At 32.9% G+C, this 22,675-nt stretch overlaps 1 protein-coding gene across 1 annotated transcript in view; it reads left to right on the top strand.

Moving 5' to 3' along the window:
- Prkci (protein kinase C iota) overlaps nt 1–22,675 on the top strand; it is a 63,912-nt gene that overhangs the window by 15,810 nt on the left and 25,427 nt on the right. Inside the window, exons 3-9 of the mRNA XM_026394985.2 lie at nt 5,707–5,796; nt 6,720–6,770; nt 9,997–10,082; nt 12,533–12,673; nt 15,301–15,355; nt 16,434–16,492; nt 22,240–22,416. Coding sequence (XP_026250770.1) covers nt 5,707–5,796; nt 6,720–6,770; nt 9,997–10,082; nt 12,533–12,673; nt 15,301–15,355; nt 16,434–16,492; nt 22,240–22,416 — 659 coding nt within the window. The remainder of the gene's footprint in view (nt 1–5,706; nt 5,797–6,719; nt 6,771–9,996; nt 10,083–12,532; nt 12,674–15,300; nt 15,356–16,433; nt 16,493–22,239; nt 22,417–22,675) is intronic.

Below are 22,675 nucleotides of genomic sequence, written 5' to 3' on the forward strand. Positions count from 1 at the left end.
TCACATGTGAGCTTTTTGGGGATACCACATCTAAACCATAACAGTTTTTGTGTGTATACAAATGTGTATGTCTTTTTTTTTTTGGTACCTGGAATTAAACCTAAGAGCACTTAACCACTGAGCCACATCCCAACTGAGCCACATTCACAGCCCTTGTTATTTTATTTTTTATTTATTTTGGATACCAAAGATTGAACTCAGGGACACTCAATCACTGAGCCACATCCCCAGCCCTATTTTGTATTTTATTTAGTCTCACTGAGTTGCTTATTAGCACCTTCCCATTGCCGAGGCTGGCTTTGAACTCTTGATCCTCCTGCCTTAGCTTCCTGAGCTGTTGGGATTACAAGTGTGTGCCACTACGCCTAGCCCTTTTTATATTTTTTTAGTTTGAGACAGAGTCTCACTAAGTTACCTAGGGTCTTGCTAAGTTTCTGAGCCTCAGACTTTTTTTTTTTAATTAAAAAAATTCTTTGTTGTAGATGGACACAATACCTTTATTTTATTTATTTATTTTATGTGGTGCTGAGGAAGGAACCCTATACCTCACATATGCTAAGCAAGTGCTCTACTACTGAGCCACAACCCCAGCCCCTGGCTTTGAACTTGTGATCCTCAGGCCTCAGGCTCCCGAGCCACTGGGATTACAGGCATGCACCACCATACCTGGCACAAATGTATATGTCTTATAAATTATTTATTAGCACAGTTTTATTAATATAAACTTATAAACTGTTATATACTATTTTCTTTTTACAAGGTGTGTTGGACATTTTTCATTTTAGTGTGCATCCATTCCGATCATTGTCTTTTTTAAAAATATTTTTTAGTTGTCAATGGATCTTTATTTAATTAATTTATTTATATGTGGTGCTGAGAATTGAATCCAGTGCCTCATACACACTAGGCAAGCTTTCTACCACTGAGCCATGACCCCAGCCCTCATTGTCTGTTTTTAGCACTGCATTGTGCTGCATGTTGTAGGTGCTTCTTGGATTTATTTTTTAATCCCTTATTGATGGACATTTGACTCATTTTTCACTACTATAAACAGTATAATTTATATAGTCATTTGTAGAATGTGTACATCATGAGTTTGTCATCAAAAAATGTTAAACCAATGAATAAAGTCATAACTTTATTTTATGTGTCTGCATGAATGTATCAAAATGCATTCCAATTTTATGTGTAACTATAATGTACCAATTAAAAATAAATAAAAGGATAACAGAGTACAAGAAAGGAATTGGGGAGGCAGGAGGGGAAAGAAAGAGGAAGTACTAGGGATTGAAATGGAGTAAACTATGTTGTATACATTTTTTACTGTGACTCCCATATATGTATAACTATAATGCACTAAAAAATATTGTTTTAAGTTAAACCAAATGATAAGCATGTGAGGTAATGAATATGTTAATTAACTTGCTTATATCAGAATATCATGTTGTACACCATAAATATACAGTTTTTCCTTTTGTCAGTTAAAAAAATTAATAAGAATGTTAAACTGGTTAATGACACAACTACATCACATGAGAGGATCTTTTCATTTTTCCCCTTACCACCTCAGATATTATGAGTTGCTAACATTTCGCAAATATAAGTGAAATGCCAACTTGATATTTAAATTGTGTTATTTGAGAGGACGACTAAGTGTCTTAATCTATCCAATCATTTTTTTACCTACTCTATCCAAGGTTAATTTAAATATAATTAATTATCAATGTCATAGATATCTTCCAGTAGATCTTCAACCTGAAATGAGACTAATAATTTATCACAGTACACAGCATATGCTTTTAATAAAATGCTTCCTGTCATGAACATGAGCTAGTGTTATTTTTATTGCTTCTATCCTGATCAGTTCATACATTTGTTTGTATTTTAGTGGGTTTTTTTTGTTGTTGTTATTTGTTGTTTGTTTTTTTCAGTCAAAGTGTTCAAACTGTAACTCACTTGGAGTCACTGAGTAATGCTTTGTATTAAAAGAACTTGGTTTAGAGATAATCCATTAAATATTTTTATAATACCTTTGTTCTTTATGTTGTCTTTGCCTGGAAGGTTCTTTCCTATATTGTCACATGGCTGATCTTTGTCATTTGAGTCCTAGTTATATTATGTCCTTCAAGGAGCCTTATTCTCATTCGTACCTGTTTCTTCTTACCCTGTTTTTTTTTTTGCCCCCCACCTCCACTTTTTTTGGGGGGCTGGGTACCAGGGATTGAACTCAGGGGCACTCAACCATTGAGAACATCCCAGCCCAATTTTGTATTTTTTTTTAAAGACAGGGTGTTATTGAGTTGATTAATGCCTCACCATTGCTGAGGCTGGCATTGAACTCGTAATCCTCCTGTCTCAGCCTCTGGAGCTGCTGGAATTACAGGCTGTATGTTACCACCTTGCCCACCCCCCCCCCATTTTTTTTTAATTGATAGTAGAATATAGACTCCATGAGAGCAGAAATCTTACCTGCTTTGTTCACCATGGAACGCCAGGGTCTATAGCAGTACTTAATAATAGTGTGTTCAAAAAATATTTGCAATTTGTACAAAAGGCTAGTAACAACCTTCCCCAAATTTGGTTTTACTTCAGCTATTGTAGACTTAAGCATTGGAAGTTGCTGTTCATTCTGATATTTTCTTAAGGTAGTATTTTAATTTACAGATTTATGAGGTGAATTAAATTAATTCTTTGAAATAGACTTCTTATAATGCAATTCATAGTTCTCTCTCCTCAAATAGCTATTGTGTGTTCTAATTTCTGGGTGAGACTATGGAACTGTAGCCTTTGCCTTGCTTACATTAAAAGTTAAATTTTCTGTATGCAATCTTTAAATTCTGATACCAGTTTTTTCTTAATTTTAGGCACACAGAGGCAATAGTAATAATTATTTTTTCACAATTGCAGTTGACAGTACTATAATTTGATTTCTGTAACATAAAAAACATCATTCTTGAAACTAAACATTTAATTGTGGTGAATTATGTTGGAGTACATGAAGATCATAAACTCACTTCATCTCTCTCAACAGATTTAAGGCAATCACCTTTTGACCTGTTACTTAAAACCAGTTTTACTGATTTGTTTTGATGTGAAAGAACTGTCTTGACTAATTAAGTAAACATTTTTGAAGGAATTGTCATTTTGTAAACATCATTCTCCCTTCCCCCGTCCCATAATACCATTTTTTTTGAAAAATCATTTTTAATATCTTTATTTCATTTATTTATTTTTTATGTGGTGCTGAGGATTGAACCTAGGACCTTGCACACGCTAGGCGAGTGCCCTACCGTTGAGCCACAACCCCAGCCCCCCTCCATACTATTTTATTTTATCTTATTTGCTGTGCTGGGGATCAAACCCAGGTCCTCTAGGCATGTGCTCAGCCACAGAGCTATACTCCCAGCCTGTCATGTGCCCATGTATCTGTTTTTAATTTTTGTTTCATATAATTTGTTATATATATATTTTTTTAGTTATAGATGGACACAATGCCTTTATTTATTTTATTTTTATGTGGTGCTAAGGATCAAATCCAGTGGCTTATACTTGTGAGGCAAGTGCTCCACCACTGAGCTACAACCCCAACTCCCATGTATCCTTTTTTTGGAAGTTCTAGGGATTGAACCCAGGGCCTTCTTCACATGCACATGCTAGGCAAGTGCTCTACCCCTGAGCTGTGTAACTTTGATCCCAAGTTTGATTACAACTGAGTGAATTTAGCCTACTGGCTTATTTTTCTAACTGGAAGGATACTTTGTATGCTTATTAAAATGTGAGACTTCTGTTATTCTTTCATCTGCTGCTTCTCTGTTTAGCTTTGTTTTGTAGTTAAATATAATTCTGTAGACACAGAAGTTGTTTGTTAATTTTGGTAGTTGTAGATAGGCAGCATGCCTTTATTTGTTCATTTGTATATGATGCTAGGGATTGAACCCAGTGTCTCACACATGCAAGGCAAGTGCTCTGCCACTGAGCTATAGCTCCAGCCCCAGAAGTTGTTTTTTAACTTATGTATAAAATGAAATGTAATTACTGACTTACTTACTTTCTCTCTCTCCCCCCCCCACCCTCTCTCTCTCTCTTTGGCATAGTAATAGTGTTGAACTCAAGTCCTCATGCATGTTAGGCAAGTATTCTACCACTGAGTTACATCCTTAGCCTTTTTAAAATTTCATTTTGAGACAGGTTCTCACTGAATTACCAAGGTTAGCCTTGAACTTGTGTTCCTTCTGCCTGAGCTTACCAAGTAGCTGGGATTATAGGAATGCACCACCTGGGTGTATTGACTTTAATTTATGTGACAAAATGGAAGAAATTTATATAACTGAAGAAGTGAATCTTTGTAAATGAGTGACTTTATTTCTTTTAGGCAAGGTGAAACAACTTTTGTAAACTTTAGAAAAGACTAGAATGCTAATTTGTTATCCGATTTATTTAAAACAACAACAATAAAAACACTGAAGTAGCCACTTAGTGGTGCAAGTCCTTAATCCCATCTGTTTGGAAACTGAGGAAGGAGGATCACAAGTTGGAAGCCAGCCAGGGCAACTTAATAAGACTGTCTCAAAATAAAACATTCTGGGAATATAACTCAATGGTAATGTGTCCTTGGGTTCAATCATCAGTTCCAAATTTTTTTTAAATTAATAAGGGATAGGAATGTAAATATGGTAGAGCTTTTGCCTAGCTTGTACAAGCTCCTGGGTTTAATACCTGCTACTGCAAAAAAAAAAAAAGGTAGTTTGGGCTTTCCATTATTCATCAGTTTATTGAATACCTACTCAGTGCAGACTGTGTCAGGTAGATACTATGAGGAATAAAAAATGAATATAGTTAACTAAGAAGGATTAATAAAATAATGTTCAGAGAAGATGAAAGGAAGTAGGGATTTAGTGACCAAATTGGAGAAAAGTACACAGGCACTCTTTTCTTCCAGACAGCTGGAAAGGAAATGAGTTCATTTCTTAATTTTTCTCTCAAGTAGTAGGCAGAGTTCTCTGTCAAGAATGACTGAGTTTGGGATGTGGTTGATGGCAGATGGCATCTAGTGCATAGTGAGGTTTAGTTTAACACAGGAATGAGCAGAAGAATGGCACAGTGCAGGCCTCAAAATTCCTTCTAAAGACTCCTCTATTAAGGAATGTCATTGCCCATGAAAATGTGCCACCTCTTGATTACCAGTTGGCTAAGGGACATATTCCTTCCTTTCTCCATTTCAGTGTTTACTAAAACTGTGCGTTTATATTTAAAAGCAGCTCAAGTGGGGCTTTTCTTAAGTTTAGAGTACTTTAGTTATGAAAGAAAAATTGACAAAATGATTCCATGGAGACCTCTAACCATATTGTGGTAATGGAACTACTTTCACTTCTGGTAAAGTAGCAGGTAACAGCTTGCTCTGGACCATTTCCATTAATCATACTGCAGTGACAGTTTGAAATATGGTCAAATTTTGTTTGGTGCATTTTGAATATTAAGAACAAAATGGCTTATATGTATAAAATGTTGTCTTTGTGAGCCTTATGTAATATTTGTACAAATGGAAATGGAAGTTATGTCACCTACTTCAGAGAATAGAATTGTCTAAATAAATAGCAAAAGCTCTGTCTTTATCATATATTTCCCAAAATATTATATTATGGAATTTGTTTACTAATCATCACATTTGGAGATTTTAAAAATTGAGCTTTATTTCTTATTTTTTAGGAGACCCGTGTACAGTATCATCTCAGTTGGAGTTAGAAGAAGCCTTTAGGCTTTATGAGCTAAATAAGGATTCAGAACTCTTGATTCATGGTAAAATAGTAATCATTTCATACTCTTCCTGGAGCTATTTTTTTTAAGAAATGACCCTTTATTATTGATCATTTTTAAAACACAATCCTGATATAATTTTCTTAATCTCTGTGCCTTATTCATATGTAATTGTCTTTTTTTAGTAGTTTCTCAAATGGTAGAGAAAGTAAAATCAATCTGCTTCTTATAGTCTTGGGAAATTTGTTACCTGTATATGCCTTCTTGGATGTTAAAATATGATCTTCCAGGGTCTTCACAGCAGTCTTAAGATAGGTTGTTGAGATCCTAGTAGACCTTTAGAAGTCATTTATTATTTTGCTCATTTTTTTCTAGTATAAAATTATAACAAATGCTTAAAGAAATTAACTTATTTTAGCTTTTAAAAATATGTAATATTAGAAATTGAACACTTACTGTATTCCATGCTCTTATTAAATAAACTTGTGTCCTTTAGTACATCACAGACTAGAGTAGCTGATAAGTTCATAAATATACTATTGCTTTTTATTCTACCTCATTATAGAAATGGTCTGATTTAGTATTTTTATAAACTTATAGCTCCTAATATGAACTTACATTTTTGAATTTTTGGTACTGTTTCTAGTATTACTTTATTTCTAAATTTACTTGACATCTTTAAAAATAACTCTGGTATTTTGTTTCATATTTGTATATATTTTTATAACTTAATTCTTCATGGTAGCAAAGTTATTACTATAACAAGGATTTAAGGAAGTACTAGTTAATTTCTTTAAGGACAAAAAGAATAATTAGTAATGAGAGATTGGATTTAGAAATTTGAGTTTCTAATGCCTTGTTAATAGACATATTTGCTTTTATAAAACTTCTTTTATACAACCTTAGTAATTTTATATAATTCATATGCTTTAAATATGCTGTTAATTAATTTTCTTTTCTTTCAGTATTCCCTTGTGTGCCAGAACGTCCTGGGATGCCTTGTCCAGGAGAAGATAGTAAGTGTTTGTGTACTTTTTACATTGAAAAGAGTTATTTATGTGATGGCACAAGTCCAAAGAAGTCATAAATAGAACTTTTAATTAATTTGATTTCTTTTCCATTTTTTCAGTCCAATTTAGAATATATTAGTGACTGCCTGTGTTCTTCTTTTGCCAGATGAAATTCAGATAATTAATTACAACTCACATACTTGTCTGTTGTACATATAAAAGGAAAACTAAGTTAAATTTTAAGTCATGTGGCTTCATGTTTTTTAATTTTGGAAATTTTCAAATCTATGAAAACAAGAATACCATATATCCTTTGCACAGATTTACCAGTTATTTATATTTTCTCTGATCGCTTTACCTCTGTGCCTCTGTGTAAATATATGCATACACACATATATATAACAAGCACACATTTGTTTTATTTTTATTATACCATATGATAGTAAGTGACATGACTCTTTACCTCCGAATAAGATAAAATGAAGAAATCAACTATTGTTTGTTCTGACATAATTTACATATGCAAACTAATTTTACTGTAAGTTACTACTCTTTGGTATATGGTATAATGCATTAATTATGGATATTAGCTCATTTTCATTTATGGTTTCTGCTTTCTGTACATATCTATGACTTTAGAAGAAAAATAGCAGTGAATGTTTTACTTTGAATTAAGTGAAATTTCAAGGTCTGAAGTTCTAATTCTGTGACTTCATACTCCATAGTAAAAGGGGAAAATTGAAAAATTTTGGGTGTTAATATATGGGGTTAAATGGGATCCATGTACTGTATAAGAAGATGGGGTGACTGGGGTTGTGGCTCAGTGGTAGAGCACTTTCCCGGCATATGTGAGGCTCTGAGTTCGATCCTTAGCACCAAATATAAATAAACAAATAAAGTAAAAAATCCATTGGCAACTAAAAAATATTAATTAAAAGAAGAAGAGGAGGAGGATGGGGAAATAAAAAAAATAGGTGGAACCTTGAGGCAGTTGTTAAAAATGCACATTTGGATTTAACTAGAAATATTTCTCTAGGGTTCCAGGTGCAGAAAGATTAAAGCCACATAAGCTACCTTCACCCAACTGGATTTCTTTGTCCAAAGCCAGAATTTCAAAATACTTGCCATTGTAGAAGATCTTCCTGATTCCAGAGTCCCATCCTCATCCAAGTCTATCATAAATCTGTAGCATGCTTCCCAGATAAAATATAATTTCCCAGCTTTTATTATAGTTCATGCTTATTTTCCATCTTTACATTTACTAGTGGAGATTTTTACATCACCTCTCCACCAGTAAAATATATATTACTAAACTAGGATATGGAGGAAAACTGATGAGGTCTCTTGGCCCTTTTAATTCTCAGGCAACATTAAAATGCTTAAGGTATGTCAAGGTAGTTCAAAAAAACTTCTGAAACGGAATGTTCTTTCAGGTTAAAATATTATTAACAGAACTGTTCTGCTTTGGCTACTGCTCGCAATATAATTAAAGCAAATGCATCTGTATTTAAGGTTATTCTATCTGAAGATTTCTAATTCAGAGTATTACAACTGGTCTTTTCTATTTTAATGTGAAATAGTGAACTCAATGCTACATTTGCTTTAAAATATGAATTTAGACCCAGTGGCTCGGGAAACTGAGACAGGAGGATCATAAGTTCAAAGCCAGCCTTAGCAACTTAGGGAAACTATGCGCAAACTTAGTGAGATCTGTCTGAAAATAAAGAATAAAAAGGGTTAGGGATATTACTTAGTGGTTAAGTGTCCCTGGGTTCAGTCCCCAGTACCAAATAAAAATAATAATAATAAAGAATTTAGAAACTTAATTAATCTTTCCCTAGTATTAGCTATTGAGGTGAAATGTTATGACTAATGACTAATAGACAATATATGTGATAGTCTTAACCAAAATTAAGGTGGCCTAGACTGGACAACTTGTGGAACCTTTTTCTCTAAGTGTGTTTAAGAAAAGCATTAACATAAAACTGTTGGGTAAAAGTTGTTAGGGAAGAAGATACTCTTGTAGTTACAAAATATCAAATTGCTTAGGTAAAATACTGTGTATTCTGGTTTCTCTTTGTGTAAATCTTTCACCTTTTCATAAAGCAAAATGTATCTTTACAGTGAAGAGATCTGCAGTCGCTACATTTAACAGTGACTAAATATCTGTAGTGGGAGGCTACATTCTAACATTTGTGTGCCTCTTGATGTACTGCCATAAGAAATACACATCATCTGTATATTATTTTTTGGCCAAAAGTATTTAATACTGACCCATGAGGAAATAGACAAACCCAGAATATAAAACATAAGACAACTAAAACTTCAAAAAAAAAAAAAAAACCCCATGAAAAAACTAAAATATATAAGACAGAATGACTGTTTTATAATAAGGGATTAAGAAAAAAAAATGAGATGCCTGACTCTTGATTAGAGCCTAGATAGAAAAAGAGTTTTAAAAGACACTTTTGGAGCAATTAGGAAATTTTTGTATATGAACTCTATATTGGGTGATACTGAATTAATGTTAATGTCTAAGACATAGGAAAGATACTGTGGTTATGAGAATGACCTTATTCTCAGGCAGTGAGTAGTTAGTTAAGGGTATTTAAGCTTTATGATGTGTGCATCTGGACTTCCAAATGTTTGAGGGAAGAAAATAAATTATATTTTTTATAGAGAGGAAAGCAAAGGTGACATAACATTAATAATTGGTAAAGCTACAGAGTGCAGGTTTTGTGTTTCAGCTTTCTGTGGGCTTAAAGTGTTTTTTAAAATAAAAACGTTTGGATTGGGTGCAGTGGCAGATACCTATAATCCCAGCAACTCTGGAAGCCTAGGGAAGAGGATCACAGGTTCAATGCCACCCTCAGCAATTTAGCGAGGCCTTAAGCAGTTTAGCAAGACCCTGTCTCAAAAAACAAAAAGGGCTGTGGAGGTGGTTCAGTGGTTAAGCACCCTTGAGTTCAATCCCTCTACCAAAAAAAAAAACAACCTTGGGGTACATTTAAAAAAAAAAAAGCAATAGTAATAATTGCAACATTTATACTGCCTGGTCTTTATTTTCATTTAGTTTTGAAGAACATGTTTTACTTTTTCAGTTAATGGTTTTTATCAGTATATATTTTTTTCCTGTAGTAAATATCATGAAAAAAAATCACAAACTTAATTATAAAATTACTTCTGTTCATACTTGCTCTTTTTTTCTTTTCTTAACTTTTAACCTCTTCAGAATCCATCTACCGCAGAGGTGCCCGTCGCTGGAGAAAGCTTTATTGTGCAAATGGCCACACTTTTCAAGCCAAACGTTTCAACAGGGTAAATTTAGTTTGTTGGATGTTGGTAATTTGAGACATCTTTTTATTTTTTTTTTGACCCCCCTATGAAAGTTAGTTATTTTGTTCCTAAATCTTTTAGTCACTTTTGAAAAAGTAGCAGAGCCTTACATTCCCAGTTTAACTGGGGTAGTATACCTATATTTTTAATAGCATATCCTTTTGTACTTTTTTTTTTTTTCTTTTTCAGTGTTGAAGGTTCAACCCAGGGCTTTGACATGCTAGGTACTCTACTATTGAGCTACACACCTAGCCCCTTTCACTCTTAAAAATGCTCCAAGTTGGGCTGGGATTGTGGCTCAGTGGTAAATGCTTGCCTAGCATGTGTGAGGCACTGGGTTTGATTCTCAGCACCACATATAAATAAATAAAGGTTCATCAACAAATAATAAATTTTTTTAAATGCTCCAAATTAGTTTATTAATTATGTGGTTACCCTAGCTATAAGAAATTTGCATTTTAAAATATAATCCAAACAAAACAAAATGTAATTCAAGACAGTTCAGAAAATTAGCAAGGTTTGTTTTGCAAACCATTTAATGTTGTAATTTAAGTTTCATTGTTTAGAAAATAAATACCAAATGCTTATCTAGCTTTTATACTATATCAAGCAGTTTTTAAAAATATTATTGTTCCCCACATTTTTTATTGGTGAATTATGGTTGCACATAATGATGGGATTTGTTGTTATACATTTATACATGCATACTATATAACAATATAATTTAATCAATATCAATCCCCAGCACTTGCCCTTTTCTCCCTACCTCTCACCCCTTAGTCCCTTTCCTGTACTGATCTTCCTTTGATTTTCATGAGATCCACCTCTACCTTTTTTTCCCTTTTCCTCTCTGGCTTCCACATATAAGAGAAAACATACATCCCTTTACCTTGAGTTTACTTATTTCACTTAACATAATGGTCTCTAGTTCCATTTTTTTTTTGCTATAAATGACATAATTTCATTTTACTTTATGGCTGAATAGAACTCGTGTGTGTGTGTGTGTGTGTGTGTATCACGTTTTCTTTACTCATTTATCCATTAATGGACACCTAGGCTGGTTCCATAGTTTGGCTATTGTGAGTTGTGCTGCTATAAACATGGGTCTGCATATATTACTGTGGTATGATGACTTTCTTTTTTTATTCATTTTTAAAATTTGTTCTTTTTAGATATATATTACAGTAGGGTATATTTTGAATTATATCAGGCAGTTTTTCCAGTGCTTTTATGTATATTCATTTAATCCTTACAACAACCCTATGAGATAATTAGTATATAATTTAATTTTGTAGATGAGGAAAATGAAATGTAGGGCAGTTAAGTAACTTGCCCAAGATGACACAGCTAGTAAATGGTAGAGTCAAGCTTTGAAAGCAGGCAGGCTGTCTCCAGAAGACCATGTTTGTTTGTTTTTAATATTTTTTAGATGCTTATGGACCTTTATTTTATTCATTTATTGTATATGTGGTGCCAAGAATCAAACCCAGTGCCTTGCACATGCTAGGCAAGCACTCTACCACTGAGCTACAACCTCAGCCCAGAAGACCATGTTTTTAAATTTTTTGTAAATACAAATTTATGGACTTAATTTCTATTCTGAAATTAATGTTATGTCCTAAATTCATTAAAATTCATGAAATTAGAAATTCATGAAAATAGAAACAGCTACCTGGGATCCCAATAGCACTGATATTAAAAATGTCTAATAAATGAAAAGTCACTTCAGGTATTGCTGTTCAAGTACACAAGGCTGTGAGCCATAGTGGTGCATGCCTATAACCCAACAACTAGGGAGGCTGAAGCAGGATGATGGGAAGTTTGAGGCTGGCCTCAGCAATTTAGCAAGACCTTGTCTCAAAATATAGATAGAAATGTATGTAGATAGATTTATAGACAGATGGATTGATCAATCTGGGGATGCATCTCAGTGGTAGAGCACCCCTGGGTACAGTCCCCAGTGGTGGAGTGGGGAAGCAGGGCTTTGGCCCTGTGTGGTGGCTCATACATACAATCCCAGCCACTCAGGTTAAGGCTGGAGAATTGTAAAATATGAGGCCAAAACAGGACTTTAATTTGACCCTTGACAGTATGAAAAGTCTTATGTTTTTCAAGTTAATTCATTTTTTCTGCTTTCATTATTATGACTTGATTATGAAAATTTTTTGACCTTAATAACAAACAGCAACATGATTGCACACGTCACTATCTCCTTAAAACAAGCTCCCTTTCCTGTTTCTCTTTCACTGAACTTCATAGCTTTTGAAAAATTATATGTAAGGAAAATTTGTTTTGTTTTTTCATGTGCTGACAATTAACACCACGATGAAAGGAATTGAATTAAAGAAAAAAACCACTTTCACTCTTTTATGAGCAAACTCTTGGAAATGATTATAACCTTTTTTTGTTTGTTAATAAAATATTTTTGGCAGCGTGCTCATTGTGCCATCTGCACAGACCGAATATGGGGACTTGGACGCCAAGGATATAAGTGCATCAACTGCAAACTCTTGGTTCATAAGAAGTGCCACAAGCTAGTCACAATTGAATGTGGGCGACATTCTTTGCCACCGGTAAGACACAGTTGTCTTTTTTTTTTTTTTTAATATAGTATGCTTGATAACACTATTAAAACAAGGTTAACAAGATTTTGGGCTAGGGTTGTAACTCAGTAGTAGAGCGCTTGCCTAGCATGTGTGAGGCACTAGGTTTGATCCTCAGCACTAAATAAAAATAAGTAAATAAAATAAAGATAGTGTGTCCATCTGCAACTAAAAAAATATTTTAAAAAAATAGGGAGATGTTAAAGAACATCTCAAAAAATTGTTAGTGTGGGTAGGAACACTTTACATTCCACTTGATATATTGTGAACTTTGTAACTTTTTGAAATACTTATGATAATATTTATTTGTAGGATGTAGTTTTCTTTTTGACCTGTAAAATTCTCTGATTCTCTGATTAAGATATAGGAAGAACTATTTAAGAGAGTTTTTTCTCTTTAAATTCTTTACTTTATAGCTCCCATTATTCTATGCTTAAGCAAAAGAGTTAGGAGTATCATATTTGCTATTTAAAGTGTGGGATTACTGGGGAAAAAAGCATTTAAAATTTTGATTTTTCTCTTCATATTTTACCTATGTAATTAAGGCACACTTAGAAAAAATAGAGAATGCAGATGAATACAGGAAAAATTAGTTAAAAATTCTCATAGGCCAGGGTTGTGGCTCAGTGGTACAGCACTTGCCTAGCATGCGTGAGGCACTGGGTTCGATCCCTGAACCACATATTATGTCCATCTACAACTAAAAATAAAAATTTTAAAAAATATTCTCATAAATTCTGCCATCTAAAGGTAATTGTCTTTTGAGCTATATATTTCTAAAAATTTTCTTATGCAAATTTATTTACATAAGCATTTTCAATTTTTATATATGAAAAATATGTAAACATATAAGCATAGGTGAAACCGTACAATGGTGAGTGGATGGAGCAGTCCCCCAGCCTTAACAGTTAACACTTAATGATCAACTTTATTTTCATCTATTTCCCCCCACTAAACTTTTCTTTGCCCAGTGTTATTTTGAAACTTATTTCAGTATATACTTCTAAAAGAGGCTTTTTAAAAATATCTAACTAGAAAAAAAAAATTTCTTATTTCAAATATCCATCCAGATAATGCTCAAAATTTCAGTTGTTCCATTAGTGTCATAATTTTGGTTTTTCTTTTCATTAGGAATCAGGATTAAATTGTAATTGATTCATATCTCTTAGATATTTTTAAATTTACTAGTTCATCCCCTGTCCTTTTTTTCCTTATAATTTTATTGTAGAAGACTAGTATTTATCCAACAGAAGGCATGTGTATTGAGTGTCTCTTTTACATACCTTTTAACAAAAGTGAGATCATATGCATCCTATTTTTTAACCCATTTTTGTCACTGAACAATATAATCTGGTCGTCTTTCTATGTGTATTTATAGCTAGTCTCATCATTCTTAGCATAGTAATTTGTTACATGTCTCTACTATAATTTATTTAACCTGTGGTTGATTATAACTTACTTTCCTGGGGTTGAACCATTAGGGTTGTTTATAAAGAAAATCATGATGAACTGCATGATAAATAAATCTTATTTCCTTAAAGATCCAGCAACAGAATTACTAGGTTAAAAGAAATGCATTTTTAATAGGAATAGGATGCATCTTTCTAAATTGTCCTCTACAGTGATTATATCATGTTTATTTATTGGCCGCCTTCGGACATTTATTGAAAGTAGGATATTACTGTTAGCTCTTCAGTATTGGAATTATGGAGTGAGTTCATAGAATTTTAGGAATGGGTTTAAAGTTAAGGGGGGGAATCCAATTTTAAGGAAAATCAGAAGGCTACAAATTATAAACATAATTTTCCTGGTTCCTAATGATATTCCTGAGTATTCCTAGGTGATACAAAGACTTGTGTGTTCATACATGTAGAAGAAAGAGGGATAGTATTATTGATACTTTAAGATAGAGGTTGAATTTCTTCAAAAATCCATACCCTTCAAAGCCTGTCATTAAGTAGTTTTAAAATTATAATTGTGTATCTAATGTTCTTCCTCAAGTTTACTTCTTCCTGCATTAAATTTGAATATGATTAACAAATTAGTAACAACTTTGGTTTGAATTAACATTGTTCCTGAGATTATTTGCAGATGATTGTTGGTTAAGTCAGTTTCTAGAAGGTATTTCTTTTCCTTTTTTGGGCCACTGACACCTTTAAGAATGTTCAGAAAAATGGGAAACCTGTAAAATAAAACATAATTTTAAAGAGTTTATAAATATCTTGAAAACTATCTCTGGACCTCAACAAAGAACTCATATTCTAGAAATATTTTGCCAAAGACTTAAAGTGGAATTCAAGAAAGAAAAGATAATGTGAAGAGAAACAAATCAGAGTGCATAGGAGTTTAATTTCCAATCAGTGGTCTGAATTAGTTTTGTTTCTTTTTTTGTAAAATGTGACTAACGTTATCTCATTCACAAGAATGTTATAGGGTTTCATAAAACACTACTAGATATAATAACAACTGTCATCTAAGGTTTATTCTTTCAAATTTAAATTTTAATATTCCTCATTAAAAAAAAGTTGTTTCTTAATTTATAGGAATATTGTAATTTAAAAAGAATCCACTAAGTGTGTCTTTGGAAATGTTTATAGGAACCAATGATGCCAATGGACCAGTCCTCCATGCATTCAGACCATCCACAGACAGGTAAGAATGAGGCTCACATGAACCATTTTTCATAAACAAGGTAGTATTTGAAGACTTCTACCCAAGCTCAAAAACATTAATATTCTTCTCTAGCAATAGGAAATAAGCTTATTTTGTGGTGGTAAGTTTAGTCATAATATTTATTTAACCATATAGTTTACATAAATATTTTAGATATTTGTGTAAACTCTAAGAAATAACTTATTTTTCTAATTCAGATGCATTTCTTTTTGAAACTCTTTTACAAATTCATCAAACCTAGTTTGTTTTTCACAATGAAAAATTTAAAGCAGATTTTGTGGGCCATATTGACTGTATTTAGGTGACCGATTTTTATTCCAAGCCTTATTAGCAGAAGTAGATATTATGTAGAAGATAGAAATGCAGTTATAGGAAATCTAAAACTATGCTGTGAGTAAAAACATTAAATAGAAACAAAACCTTAAGCACAGATCTGGGAAATTTGGAGAGCAATTAAATGGGATACAACAGCATGATCTGCTCTTAACTCAATTAAAAAAAAAAAAAAACATGAAAAAGGAAGATAGGAGTTTTTCTGGAAAGACAATGCAGTCTCTTGCTCCTGAAGCCATGAAATGTAGGGCGTTTTTCCCCAGTTGCTTTAAGGAATAAAAGCCCAGCATTATCATTTCTTTACTTTAGAAAGTCAGTGACATTTTTGAAGTGTGAAAAAAGTAAGAAGTGAAAATCATAGGCTCTCGATTGCTGTGCTTCAGTCATACTGAAAGATTTAAATAGGGTTTTTGAGTCAGCCATATACAAGGAATTGCTTGATTAATTTGTAAAAAAAAGAGAATTGTTTAAAAAATATTTATTAGAGCAATACTTGGCTACCAAGTTGGTGCTTTCTCTCTCTACCTAAAGATTAGGATTTGACTCTTAAGTTTATATATAACATGCTATTAGTAGGACAAGTATTCAGATTTAAATGATAAAAACTTACTCAGAAGAAAAAAAACTCAAAAAAAGTGCAAACTCATAATCATCAAAAGAAATATTTATGTTAAAGTACTTTAGTTGTGTTTCTTCTTTTTAATTCTTGGGTTTGGATTTTTAGTAATTCCATATAATCCTTCAAGTCATGAGAGTTTGGACCAAGTTGGTGAGGAAAAGGAGGTAAGATAACTTGTTATAAATACACTATTTCAGTAGCTTTTTTTTTTTTTGCAGTGTTGGGGATTGAACCCAGGGCTTTATGCATGCAAAGCAAGCACTCTACCAACTGAGCTATATCCCCAGCCCCTCAGTAGCTTTTTAATAAGATACAACAGTTTAGAAATATGACACATTGGCTTAGGTATTAGATGATAGTGATAAAAGACAAATGGTTTTTAATAATTTGAGACTTTTATTCTGGTTTAATTTGGTAATTAATTTAAATTAGGAAATAGTTTGGGAAACATTTTCATTTTAAAATAATCTAAAAATCACAATGTATGGTATTTAGAATACTTGGTAATATTAGAATTATTGATTCTTTCAGTTTGTCAACTAATTGCTTATTTTAAATACAATTAAAATATCTTAACTGCCACTATTGTTTTCTACTAATTAAGCATTTTATCAGTTTTTAAAACAGAACAAATTCCTAATTTAAATTTTTTTGTGCTACGGGCACGCAAACACTGAGCCATATCCCTACCCCTTTTTTGTTTGTTTAATTTTATTTAGAGACAGGGTCTCATTAAGTTGCTTAGAGCCTTGCTAAAATGCTGAAGCTGGCTTTAAGCTTGAGATCCTCCTGCCTCAGCCTCCTGAGCCAATGGGATTATAGGCGTGTTCCACTGCACACAGAAAATATTTAAAATGGCAACCATTTATTTTTTTTTAAAGTGTGTAGTGCAAATCATTATTGTGGCTCACCCCTTCTAAGTTTGACTTCTTAGAGTAACCACTTTTTAGCCTTTGTGTGTGTGTGTGTGTGTGTGTGTGTGTGTGTGTGTGTGTGTGTTTCCCCGTTTAATGTTTATATCTCTGTTTTTTGGTTTTTGAAGTTTATGTATTTCTGGACATAAAAAATTTAGTTCACACTTCCTCCTCCTTTCTCCTTTTCTTTTTAGTGTATGATAGGCATATTATATTTTGCTCTTCTCTTGGTTACCTTTTGAAAAAAACAACTGTGCTGAATGACAGGATTCCTCATGCCCAAAATCCAACTACTTAGGAGACAGGAGTCAGAGGATTACAAGTTTCTGGCCAACTTGGGCAACTTTTAGTGAGACCCTGCCTTAAAATAAAATTTTTAGGAAAGTGCTTGTGGAGAATGATATTGGCCAAATTATATTGTTATATTGTGTGCATGTACAAATATGTAATAATAAATGTATAACTATAATGCACCAATAAAAAAAATGGGGGAAAAAAGATCTGGGGTGGGAACTCAGTGGTAGAGCACTTGCTTAGCATGTGTGAAGCCTGTGTTCAATCTCCAGTACCACCACAACAGTCAATAAAATCTAACTTTTTATTATGGAAAATTTCAAACATAAAGTAGGCAGAATAGTATAAGAAAACCCCTGTATCCATTACCCAGTTAAAATAATTAGTATTACATGGTTAGTCTTCTTATCTACCTGCATTTTTTGGTACATTATAATTACGTATAATAGTGACGTATAACAGTGGGGTTCGTTTTACCATATTCATACATAACATACAATTTGACGAATCTCATTTCCCTGAACCTTCCTTTCCCTCCCCTTCTCCTTCCTTCTAATCCTCTTTCTGGACTTTACAAATATTCCTTCTATTATTATTTTAATTAGTATATTTTATTTATATCTATTATCTATAACAATTTATTATTGTATCTTTATACATGAACATAGTATAATTTGGTAGATTTCATTCCCCAGTGTTCCCATATGCCCTCCTCTCCTCCCTCCCTCTTGATTCCTTTCCTCTACTCTATTGGACTTCTGTTTTTGTGATATTCCCCCCACTTTGTTAAAATATATATATCTGCCCAACACACAACACCAGCTTCTTCATATGAGGGAAAACATTTGATCTTTACTTTCTGAGTCTTGTTTATTTCACTAAGCACAGTGTCTCTAATTCCATCCATTTATTTTCAGATTACATAATTTCATTCTTCTTTATGGCTGAGTAAAACTCCATTTTACATATGTATACCATATTTTCTTTGTACCTAGGCTGGTTTTATAACTTAGCTATTGTGAATTTGCTCTTATAAACATAGGTATGCATATATTATCATAGTGTACTGATTTTAGATCTTTTGGATAAATACCAAGGAGTGGGTTAGCTGGGTGATATGGTGATTCCATTCCTAGTTTTTGAGGATTCTCCATACTGCTTTCCAAAGTGGTTGTATTAATTTTCAGTCCCACCAACATTGTATAAGTGCACTTTTCCCCCACATCCTCTCCAGCAATTATTGTTATTTATATTCTTGATAATCTCCATTTTTACTGGAGCAAGATAAAATTTCAATATAGTTTGGATTTGCATTTCTCTTAATTCCTCAGGATGTTGAATGTATATTCATGTCTGTTGGCCATTTGTGTTTTTTCTTCTGAGAAATGTTGGTTTAGTTCATTTGCCCATCCATTAGTTAGGTTATGTATTTTTTTGAGTTCTTTATATGTTCTGGATATTAATCCCCTGTTGGAAAAGTAATTGGGAAAGATCTTTTTACTTTGATGCTGTCCTACTTATTGATTCTTGGTTTTATTTCTTGAACTTCAGGAATTTTTTGAGACATTCGGTGCTTACACTCCTTTTTTTGTTTGAATATTTTTAAATTTTTTAAAAAATATCTTTATTTATTTGTATGTAGTGCTGAGGATCAAACCCACTGCCTCATTCGTGCAAGGCAAGTGCTCTACTACTGAGTCACAACCCCATCCCTCATTGTTTGAATATTAATCCTATGTTTGTTTGTTTGTTTCTAGCAATTTTAGTGTTTCTGGTCTAATTTCCAGGTCTTTGATTCATTTTGAGTTGCTTTTTTTTTAATATTTATTTTTTTAGTTGTATTGGACACAATACCTTTATTTGTTTTTATGTGGTGCTGAGGATCCAGCCCAGGGCCTCGCACTTGCTAGGCAAGCACGCTACCACTGAGCCACAATGCCAGCCGTTGAGTTGCTTTTTAATACCAGGTGAGAGATAGGAATCTAGTTTCATTCTGCTATATGTGAATTTTTAGTTTACCCAGCACCATTTGTTAAAAAGGCTGTCGGTTCTCCAACATATGCTTTGGGCACCTTTGTCAAGGATCAAATGACTTAATCTACATCCGTTTGTCCCTCTCTTCTATTCCAATGGTCTTCATGTCTTATTATACTGATACCATACTGTTTGTGTTACTATTGCTCTGTAATATAATTTGAGATTGTCTGCCCACTTTCTCTACTGCTGTATTTTTGAAGGAAATCTGTTGGTCACCTGTTTAATCTCATATTCTTGTTCTGTTTTAGTCAATATATTGACTCTGTTTTAGCTACCTATACTCTCTCTTCCAATTTTTCTTTTAGTTACATGTTTTACTTTTATATTGCCAAGGTTGTCAACATTTATAATCTGTCTTACAACTAACAAAATCTTCTACATTTTGTTCACAAATTAAATGAGTCAGTCAAAGAAAGACATTCCTAATAATACGGACTAAATTCTCTGTTCTTCTGGTACTATAAATTGTTAAAGTTTTCTTTCCTTTGGTCTTTGAAGCTTTTATATAGTTTGTGCGCCTTTTAGAAATCTTTACTGCTATTACATTATTATTAATTTCAGTTTGGTTGTTTATCAGACTCATCTACCTTTATTTTTACAGTTTTTAATATCTTCTAAATTGTAGAAATAGATGTAGCAGAATGCACAGATCATTAACATTTGGCAGATATGTTTTCACGAAGTGAACACTTATTTCATTTCATAGATGATCACTTGGATCAAGAATGAAGGTCCTTCAGTATCCTGAAATGCCATTTTATGCTTTCTCCCAGCCACTAGGACTCCCTTCTCCCCAAATACAACCACTGTCTTAACACCACACATTAATTTTGCCTTTTTGTTGTTCAAACTTTATATAAATGGATTCATACAGCTTGTATTCTTTTGTATTTGTATTCTTTTGATTTCACTGTTATGTCAGTTTTTCTGTTCTACTGTTGATTTGCCCCCCTAGATTTTGATTATTATGATTTTCTGCTATGAATATTCTTGGAAATGTGGTTTAGTTCACATGTATTAGCATTTCAGTTAGGTGTGTAACTAATTGAGGAGTTGGCTAGTTCATGTGCACATTCAACTTTAGTAGATAATGGCAACAGTTTTCTATTTGTGTCAGTTTCTAGTTTCACCAACAGGGTATGAGTGAGTTCATTGGTTCTACATCCTTGTCAACACTTTGTATAGTCAGTCTCTAATTTTAGCAAATCTGTTGAATGTTTGGTGGTGATATTATGATTTTTTTTACTTCATTCTTTTACTGGTTTGTCTAGAGATTGCATCTTGCATTCTTATTAAAATTTAGTACAAATTATTAATAATACTTTCATCATTTTCCAGAAGATACAGTGACCTTAGCATATTTCTGATTAATTTCTTTTTCTTTCCTGCCTTTGGTGCTTTTTGCATAGTTTAAAATTCTGTGTATGTGTGTTAGTGTTTTAAATAATTGATCCCTTAATTTGCCCACATTTTACTTTTTGTTCTTTCCTTTTTGTGTCATTGTTCTTCCATCTGACATATTTTTCTTCCTGAAGAACTCAATTTCATATTTTCTTATAAGCTTACCGGTGATGGGTTTAGTAGTTTTTACCTGAAAATGTTTTTATTTCACTTTGTTTTTGAGGACTATTTTTGCAGCATATAGAATTCTAGGTTAGTACTCACTTTCCTTAGGCCTTTTGAAGGTGACATTCCACTGTTACTTCTGTTATTTCATGTAGTCTTTCATCATTGTGTCTGAAAGGAACTGTGCTTTTTTTTTTTATTTGATTTTTTTATAGTTTGCAGTTAAGCATTGACTTATTTTCTTACCATTCTCTTCTTTCTTAACCTGCCCTAATCTGTTTTTAATTCCTCTTTGTTTATTCTTATTACCATAGCAAACTATTAGTATTATTTCTAAATCTTCACATGATTCTGTCTTTCGTTAGCTGAATTGCTTCATGCTTGTTTCCTGTCTATTTAATCTAAAAATGCCTCTAAATGTGCCTTCTGATTAGCTTAGATCTCATATATCAAAACTTCCAGCATACTCTTTCATCCTCATGTCCCCTTGTAACTCCCAAAGTCAATATGAAGACTCGAACTATTATCCCAACCATTCTGTCAGTCTAACCTACTCACACACTTTATTTTTCCTATCAGTGATACTTCCAGTCCCCCAGTCACAAAAGTTATTGTCATTTTTTATTCATGCATTTCCATTGCCCCCATACCTTAACGTTAACAGAAACCAGGTCTTTGTAAAGCCCTCCTTGAACATTTTTCAGATATCAACTCCCTTCCATTCCTACTTTTACTTTAGCTCAGACTTATCCAATCTCATGTGTATTATATGGCTTGCAATTATATAAGAATTAAGAACTTGGTGTTTATTTTAAGAAAATATTTAAAATCATTATAAGTATAACAAAGTGTTAGAAATGTAAGTGACTGCTGGGCACAGTGGTTCACACATCTAATTCCAGCAACTCGGGAGACTGAGGCAGGAGGATTGCAAGTTCAAGGTCAGTATGAGCAACTTAGTGAGATCTTGTCTCAAAATAAATAAAAAGAGTTGGGGATGTATCTTAGTGGTTAAATACCTCAGTATCTAAATAAATAAGTAAATGTTACTATTCAGTGTACTTTTAGGTATAACTCTTTGATATGAATGTTCTCCACAGGCAATGAACACCAGGGAAAGTGGCAAAGCTTCATCCAGTTTAGGTCTTCAGGATTTTGATTTGCTTCGGGTAATAGGAAGAGGAAGTTATGCCAAAGTACTGTTGGTTAGATTAAAAAAAACAGATCGTATTTATGCGATGAAAGTTGTGAAAAAAGAGCTTGTCAATGATGATGAGGTAAGCACAGTAGAGTTCTACTTCTAAGCTGTTAATCTCCCTCAGAGTACTGTATCAGAGAAAGCCTCAATGTTCATGTTTTATTATTTTGCTGTACCTTTCTTAATATGTTTCAAACAGATTATGTAAGAGATCTTTAGTCTGATTACTGCTAGATTTTTTTTTAAATAAAAATCAAACCATATATTACCAGAAGTCCTTGAACTTTATAAAAGTTTTCTAAAGCATTGCATAATACTGGAAGATTAACTAGTGGTGT

This window comes from Urocitellus parryii, chromosome 2, assembly GCF_045843805.1.
Source record: "Urocitellus parryii isolate mUroPar1 chromosome 2, mUroPar1.hap1, whole genome shotgun sequence".
NCBI lineage: Eukaryota > Metazoa > Chordata > Mammalia > Rodentia > Sciuridae > Urocitellus > Urocitellus parryii.